Source organism: Branchiostoma belcheri, unplaced genomic scaffold (assembly GCF_001625305.1).
Source record: "Branchiostoma belcheri isolate BF01 breed outbred unplaced genomic scaffold, Haploidv18h27 scaffold2, whole genome shotgun sequence".
Taxonomy (NCBI): domain Eukaryota; kingdom Metazoa; phylum Chordata; class Leptocardii; order Amphioxiformes; family Branchiostomatidae; genus Branchiostoma; species Branchiostoma belcheri.
The window spans coordinates 375,787-384,779 of NW_017803490.1; the positions used below are offsets into that span (position 1 = coordinate 375,787).

At 42.7% G+C, this 8,993-nt stretch overlaps 1 protein-coding gene across 1 annotated transcript in view; it reads right to left on the minus strand.

Annotated features, from left to right (window-relative positions):
• LOC109468759 (basement membrane-specific heparan sulfate proteoglycan core protein-like) overlaps nucleotides 1–8,698 on the minus strand; it is a 27,031-nt gene extending 18,333 nt beyond the window's left edge. The window contains exon 1 of the mRNA XM_019767087.1: nucleotides 8,377–8,698. Coding sequence (XP_019622646.1) covers nucleotides 8,377–8,563 — 187 coding nt within the window. The 5' untranslated portion in view covers nucleotides 8,564–8,698. The remainder of the gene's footprint in view (nucleotides 1–8,376) is intronic.
• Nucleotides 8,699–8,993: the final 295 nt, after the last annotated feature.

Sequence of the window (8,993 nt, forward strand, 5' to 3'; positions counted from 1 at the left end):
CCATGCAGGCCCTCATGTATAACGGGGTTAAAATCAGCCAAGACCCTGACCCACCAGCGGTCCCCTTGCTGCCCTGTCTCCTTACAAATTGGTGTTTATTTTTGTTCCAGCAGGCGTTAATGAATTATTCCCCTGACAACCCACCACCTTATCTCGTGTTTAGATAACAGACCGCGGTTTTACATAACGCTTCGCCTGTTTTCTCCACAAAATCCATTTATTTATAGGCTAAAGCCTGAAGACTAACGAATGGCTGTAATGTGTCTATCTTATAATAAAGGCATGTGATGCCATTTCAGTAGCCTCTACCAGGCTTCGGGAGGCGGTTGGAAAGAGTAGAATCAGCCAAATAGAGAGATAGAGAGATAGCATGCCAGGGAAGTTTGGTCGGCTGGAGAGACGGGCAGCAAACTGTTCTCTCCAGAATATTCAACCTCCTTGAGCCTACCAAACTCCATTGGCATGCTATCTCTCTATTTGACCGATTTCTACTCTTTCCAGCCGCCTCCCGAAGCCTGGTAGAGGCTACCATTTCAGGGCGACCAAACAAAGGAAAATTTGTATGGGGTCCGGGAAATCTGTGTCTTACTGTCTGTTTACTGCCATTCCTTAGCACATTTTCGTCATCATTGCATACTTTAAGATTTGAACAAGCTACATGAGGCGTCTTTTACCTTTTATTACCACAATGAACAGCTAGAACCAACCTACGATACTGACGAAACAAAAAGCAACCGTTTTCCGTCAGTGACATCGCATTTTTGGCTTCCAGACCCACTGGACACTAGCCTGAGTGTCAGCCTTGTTAGCTTTCGTCCGCTACCCAAGGTCCGCTCCCCGCCGGCGGGGAGCGGACCTTGGGTAGCGGACGAAAGCTAACAAGGCTGACACTCAGGCTAACTGGACACAAAGCTCACTGAGATATTTTGTGTTAGCCTGGTTACCAAACCTATTATAGCTCCCGAGTCCTCATCCTCTCCGCAAATATTGCGGAGAGGATGTAGGACTCGGGAGCTATAATAGGTTTGGTAACCAGGCTAATTTTGTGTCCAGTGTGCTATGGGTCTGGAACCCAGGCTACACAAATATTACTGACAGTAACTAATCTTCACCGACATTACTGACAGTTGTATACAATCGGATAGGGTTGATTTACAAAAAGAGATTAGAAAATTGACTTGGAAAATCAAACCAGGTTTACTGCCCTGACATCGCTTTGGGTGCCCGGCACATCTGCATCGACTGATCTTAGGCCACAGCAAATAATTTTTATGGATGACATCAGCGCGCACAGTAATTTTCGCCTGATTTAGGAAATAAAACAAGTTGTTTCAGTGACAAATAGATGTTTTAATAGTTGTTTAATAACGAAAGTTTGTTATGTCAAAATTTGAAAATGTAGGAATCTTGTTTTTTAGCCTGTCTTGTTCTTGTTTTTTTTTTCGACCTATCGCATTAGATTTGGAATCTGCGGAGGATGTCATCCATAAAATTTACTTGCTGTGGCCTTATAGTTGAGCGATATAGTACTAGTATGTAGACGTCAGGGTCGGGTTATGTCAACACTGGGGATATGGCCGGATTCACGGTGATTAAGCCTGAAATGTTTAACAAATCACGTCAGGTTCGAGGGAAGGGAAAAGGGCAAAATAACAAGTCACCGTGTCAAAGGTGTCGCCATGTTAGAACAGTGGAAACTGCAAAGGACGTTTGTGAGAAGTCGTCTTACGCATTTCAAATTGAAGTCATTGAAGGCATGTTAGAAAACACTCTTACAATTTTAATAAGTAGATAACTTCTTGCAGGCTTAAATTTCAAATTTTGACTACTAGTAAAATCGCATGCTTGAAAACGTCATTGAAATATGTATAGTAAAGGTGAAGAAAATTATTACTTGTGCTGTATAGGTATCGATTAATATCGACAATGTACAACGAAAAGGTACAGCTATAGCCCACAAAAACAGATGCTGTAGCCAGTGTATAGGGGGGACTGCATGCCCTTTTCCGTAAAGCGTTTAATTCTACATAGAGCGTAGACAGACCGCTCAAATTCAACGTAAAGCGTAAGTGGCACATTTTGAGTATAATTCGCCGTTTTGATTCTACGTAATGCGTTGTAGCTACCCAGAATTTATCGTAAAACCTAATGGAGAGGCATATGCCAGCTCTCAAACTTTTGCGTAGAATAAAGCGTTGTCGGGACCCCCTCCTAACTCCATGCAGACCCTCCAGTAGTACTGTCTAAACTCCTAGTTAGGCCACAGCAAGTAAATTTTATGGATGACATCCTCCGCAGACTCCAAATCTAATACGAGCGGTCGAAAAAAAAACAAGGCGAGCCGAAAAAAACAAGGTTCCTACATTTTAAAATTTTGACTCAATCATTGTACAAATGCATATGGTTTTGATTCAGTGGGAACATCACATATACACAGGCACCATCACATATCACTGCATCAAAGTAAGAAACAAAACATTAAATCAGAGCCTTTTCTTGTCTCCTCTCTTCATAGTTATCTGCCATCCACCTTCCGGCATGGCAACAGGTATCTTTGCCCATTTTCGGCATGTTGACCACTGTCAGAGGGCAACAAAATTTCTTGTTTTTTTTTTCTAAAATCGGGCGAAAATTAATGCGCGCGCTGATGTCATCCATAAAAATTACTTGCTGTGGCCTTATTCGCTGTGTGCAGAAAATGAGCAAGACTAAAGCCCTACAGGAGAATCCATTAGCGTAAAACGGTTGACATTTTGAAAAGACATGCCCGGAGTCAGAAATGTTAACCTTTCTCACAAGGGGTTCCCAATTAACATCAAAGGGACTTTTGTTGAATACGAGGGTCCGTTTTGTTTGGAATGTGAAGCTATATATATTTCCCAATTAAAACCAAAACTGCCACTGTCAAATGCACTATTCCCATGTTTTGAATAATGTGAAGCTATTTTTCCCAATTAAGGCCACAGCAAGTAATTTCTATGGATGACATCAGTGCGCGCATTAATTTTCGCATGATTTTTGAAAAAAAAAAAGAAATTTTGTTGCCTTCTGACAGTGGTCAACATGCCGAAAATGGGCAAAGATGTCTGTTGCTATGCCGGAAGGTGGATGGCAGATAACTATGAAGAGAGGAGACAAGAAAAGGCTCTGATTTAATGTTTTGTTTCTTACTTTGATGCAGTGATACGTGATGTTGGCTGTGTATATGTGATGTTCTCACTGAATCAAAACCATTTGTACAATGATTGAGTCAAAATTTTAAAATGTAGGAAAATTGTTTTTTTTCGGCCCGCCTTGTTTTTTTCGACCGCTCGCGTTAGATTTGGAGTCTGCGGAGGATGTCATCCATAAAATCTACTTGCTGTGGCCTAAGCTAAAACCAAAATCGCTACTGCCAAATTCACTATTCCCTTGTTTTGAATAATGTGAAGCTATGTTTCCCAATTAAAACCAGAGCCAATACGTTGTTCCTTTGTTTTGAATGTGAGGCCATGTTTAGTCTGAAGGTTAGCCTGCCCGGAAGCGTGCCTTCTGTCCAAGCCGAGTTTTCGAATGTCAAGTTTGTGAAAAATATACCAGCTGCTGACATAACCTCGTACTTTAAAAACAACGGGACGTTAAAACAACATGTAACCCAACATCTACTTGGAGAAAACCCTATCTGCGCACACCCACAATAGCCCTTGTTCTCTTGAGTTATCCTCCTTCAAACACTTTTCAACAAACGCTCCTGCAGTTCCAGAACAAGCCACTAGGGGGCCCAAACTCATGTTACTTATTATTCCCTAGCCCAAGATTCAAAATTCGTGACCCTAGCATGTCTAGGTCATGAGATATCAAAACCGGAAGTACGTTCTGCTGAGTACCAACAAAAGCCACCAGGGAGCTTAAAATCTAATCATTTCTAGGTCTCATCAAGACCCACCCACCTACAATGACAATGCATAAAAAGCTTCTTGAGATATGCTGTTCACAGACAAACAAACAGACGGACAAACGCTACTGAAAACACAACCTTCTTGGCGAAGGTAAGGCCATGTTGATTTGATTATATGGATGACATCCTCCGGGAGCCCCAAAACTGATGCGCGCGTGGGAATAAAAAAAAAAGTTTTGCAAAAAAAACAAGTTCTTTTCATTATGAAATCTACGTGGTCATGAGGGTTGAGCAAATGGCACAGAATATGGTTTGGCGAATAATCTAGTCTTCAAGTTCATTTCTTTACAATTTCATCTTTTTTCGTTTGATTTTGGCATTCTACGACATTGGTATAGTTTTTATTAATTTTTTTTGTAACTTATGGTTTATTTTTGCTCATTTTGCAACTGTTTTGTACGATTTACAGTATGGTTGAAACCTTTTTTTTTTGGAAACGGCCGAAAATTCATGCGCGTGTGGATGTCATCCATATAATCAAATCAACATGGCCTAATACCAAGTAACCAGTCGCTGCTTCGTGCCTGGGAAGTTTGTGCTTTACGCCGAAGGGCACTCTCACTCGCTGAACAACGCAGCTTTAGAGCAGGCTGACCTGAAGCCAACAGGCCGACAGGTGGAAGGTGGCAGCGGTCTAACAACCTGTTTCCCAGGTGTAAAAAGTGGGTCCCAGATGTACGCACAAGCTAATGGCAAAAGGAAGGACACAGGCCCAGAGAAAACAAGCGGCATGTTCCCTACTGATCGATTCGCCCCTTCGGGTGAAACTGGACCTCAGAGTTTCTGATAAGACGTAGTTGAGGTCTTATCAGAATAATGCCTAGCCTGGAATCCAGACTGTGGAAAAATTTCCTGCAGGGTAGTGTTTTGGCCCGTGATGGATTGGGGGGGGGGGGTTGTTAGAGCAAGGCAAGAACAAGATCGATGACGTGATCAAGTAGAAGATAGGAAATTCCTTAAAAGTGTGGGACAACGGGGTGGGGTAGCCTTAATCTCCAACTTCCAAGCAGATCCATTTCGATGGCAAGACAGTATCCTTTAGCCAGAGAAGGTCGCCGGCCACTGACTGGAGTAGCGACCAAAAAAACGGCCATAGATACATGTATATAAAAAGCTAACAATCATTCCCCCACAGCCTCTGCTTGGAGAGTATGGGTGCCAGACCCATAGGATCCCATAGCACACTGGACACAAAGTATCTCAGTGCTCACTGAGAGATACTTTGTGTCCAGTGTGCTATGGGTTTGGCACCCATGCCAGGCTAGGGTAGGGAGGAAGGAAGGAGATAAGGAAGAACGGAAAAAAAGAAGGAAACAAACGAAAGAAGGGAGGAAACCATGATTTGATTGATGGCCATGAGATTGAAAACGTAGACTGACAACTGATCGTGATGGGTAAGAAGAAACAAAGGAGGAAAGGAACTAGAAAGGAGGGAAGAAAGCAAGGAACGAAGGAAGGAACAAAGGGAGGGAAGTATCATGACCTTCAATCGTTCAAAAACAAGGCAAAGGTTAACAGACGGTAAGCTCAAATTCTGTAATTGTTTGTATCTAACGTAAACACCATGCATCTATTTCAAAGTTGTGTTATGTACATAATACCCAGTGTGTATATAGACGTACACTCTTCATGTGTATTTTCTTTTTCAGTCTTCTGGAAGATCAGAGCCGCGCACAGACGAGTTACTCAGTGTGCTGACAGGCCAAGGCATCAGACGGAACAAGGACGACACCTCAGGGCCACACGGATTTAAGAAGTCAAGGACGTTTCCGGACTACTTCACTAACCACTAACCAACAGTCGGCTATCATCTAGGGAATCATCCACCCATTCCGTCTTACATCTCAAGTCTTCCTCCGTCGCGTTTTTGAGGGGCAAAACATTCAAAACGCGCAAAAAGCAACATTTTGATCGCAAATGTAGGCAGCCTGAGCTTTCGCCGTAGTAAACTATACATGTACTAGCGAAAAAAATTTAAAGACAGATCACACGCTATGACATACAAGTATAAGAAACAGCTAAATTTTTCATTGAAATCCAATCATTCAGATGTCCATCTGACCCCAAAACTCCTCGCGTTAGCTGGGTTGAGTACAGTTTGGATACACCAAGAGGTTATAGGAGTCTTCCCCTATGACCTTCTAGGATATACGATGTAAAAGGAAGCACTATGTGCATGGAAGTGGTTACGCGGGTTTTCCCTATCAGGCCTAGCCTGGATGCCAGACCCATAGCATACTAGGCCAAGTCCAGTGCACACTGAGATACTTTGGGTCTAGTGTGCTATGGGTCTGGCACCCAGGCTATATCAGACCGCAACTGGGCAATCATGTGTTATCAAGGTCACCCAGAGGCGACGAAGAACTGACAGCCGATAACAAACTTGAGAAAATGTTTGACTCAGCCAAATGTATACGTATGTTTTACAATTCCTAACACTAAATGGGTTAGTATTAACAAATGCCTATTATAGACAAACAGTAACTTTAAGAATTATGTAGTACTTAGAATCCTAGTATAGAACTCAAACATACATTATGTATGTATGCACCACATGTATTTTATACTGTGACAAAGCATGTATGCATTTAGCCCGTCTGGGCAAGGATATGCAATAAAGATCATTTCATTTCATTTCATTATAATCAGAATAAGATATATCTTTCTACAAATCAACCTTGTAATTTGACTTCAACATATGTATATACATGTACACACGCGAGCGCCAAACAGACACTTAACTCTACAGTAATTGAAAACACAGCGGGCAGCAGCTCATTTGTTGTCCACAGATGGTCAGTTAAGCTGCTGACACGTTTTACATGCGCTACAGGTTCGGACGAAGCCCCCCACAGGTCTCAAAGCTCCACTTTTTGGTCTACTTTTTATCTAAAGGTCCAAGATGTTTCTTTAAAAGATCGACTGAGTCGTATCACTAGCGGGACTGGAATCGTAGAAAAACTGCTCAATGTATCATTGAATAAAAGTTATCTCTGATTTTTTTCTTTCAAATCCTCTCAAAAACGCAGGAAATGCCATTTCAGAAGGTCATTTTTCAGAATTTCCGGGGGAGCATGTCCCCAGACCCCCCTTGGAACCTCGCGCCTACGGCGCTCGAGGTCCCCTCGATCAAGCAGTGGGAAGAACCCCCCTTCAAAATCCTGGCTACCGGCGGATCCTTGATTTGCCGGACCGTACGACGAAATGTCACCCAAGGATTTACGCAATCTAAACATCTCTGTTGGTATGGGACAGGAATATTAGGCTAGGACGATACGATGAGATGCAGACAGCTTCAATCAAAGCCAAAGGCCAGCCCCTCGGCTAGTACAGGGCCAACATGCCTCCAAGGAAACTTTGCCTTAGCCCCCTGAGTAAGACCCCAAATTCTTCGGGGAAATGTTAGCCTTGGGGCCGAGGAACGGACCTGTGTAGGTCCTGAAAACAGTCTGGCTTCCAAAATAAGGTGCCACAGCTGAGGACTACCCTCTGTCATCATTGGATTTAACCAATTTAAGCGTCCCTATCCTGGTATGCGATACAAAAGATTGGGTTTGGGTGCCCTAATCCTCAGTTGACAGCCTATCTCAGCTATATACGGCTGCTTGGGCGACTTCCCAAAACCCACTAATTTTAGAAATATTAAAGGTGGGACATTACTTCTTCCATGGTTTACAGAAGAGAAGTCAAACCCTTCAGACATAGTTTTAGACATAGCAATATTTTTTGACAAGTAGATTTCATTATGTACATTTAAAGTTATTTTATACTCTGTTTCAGAATTCTTTTATGTTTGTAACTTGCAATTAGCCTTCGGGCATGGAATTGCAATAAACTTCTAATAATTTATAAAAGGCACAGAAAGAGTTTTGTGCAGTAAAACTGGATTTTTAAAGTCAATTTTGTCGTCATTCTTTTAATTTAGGAAGTTGAATTAACCCTATTCAATAGCATGATATTTGTGAGGCAAAAATGCGATGTCGCTGGCAGAAGACGGTTCCTTGTTTCGTATCTTACCATGTTAACGTTCTAGCTATTTATGGGTGGTACCCGAAAAAGAAATAAAGAGATGCTGGCTGTTTTGGGGCTATTTCAAACGCTTTAAGTATGAAATGATAACGAAAATGCAGTAAATTTTCAATTTCAATTCTATTAATATATAATCAACATGGCAGAAGTATATGAACATCTGAATTGTGTCGAGTTTACAAATATACCAAATGTTCAGATGTATTACACTATAAATTTCAATATCAGACTATATTGGACCAGTCTGCAATTGATAGATCTAGACCAAATACAGGATCTGTTTCTGTATAGCCAGTATAATCATCACCAGATTTGCAGGCACGCGGCGCGGCGGCAGCTGGCTACAGCCACCTAACCCTTGAACATCTAACTCTAGACATTGCTATCTAGGATAATAGATGATTACATACTGGGGCAGTCTCTCTCGTCCGATCGGTCCCGACAGTGGGCCACCCCGTCACACAGCCGCGCTCTCTCCAGACAGTACCCGTCGGCACACCGGTAGAAACTCTTCGGGCACGGGAACTGCCCCATCCCGACAGGACATCGCAGTGCGACCGCTAGCAGGCCCACCACCACGCCGACCCGCAACTGCATGGCTGGCTAACCCGCTTTGAAACGTACGATACTCCGAGCAAATATCGGGCTCAGACAGGCTAATAACACAAGGGCAAGACGAGCGGTCTGCTTCCTTATCCGGACTGCAAAGTCAACCTTAAACTCTGGTATCAATCTGTGGACGACCCCAAAACTGGAGGGTCTACATGGGGGTCTTGTGGTGCTACTTCATAGGAATCACTATGGCTCTCCAATGAAGCAAGGGTGCGTCTCCTCTCCCCAAAATCCTAGCACTTTTCCCAAAGTTTTGAAATTTTGGGTATTCTCTTGGTGTTTTCATGAAAATTCACTCAATTTTTTTTTTTTATTTAGGGAGCACCTCTCCCCTATTATGAATTCACAATTTCTGGGGAGACCCTGAATAACACTAAATTAAGGAGGACCGTCACAAAAAATTTGCCCACTCGCT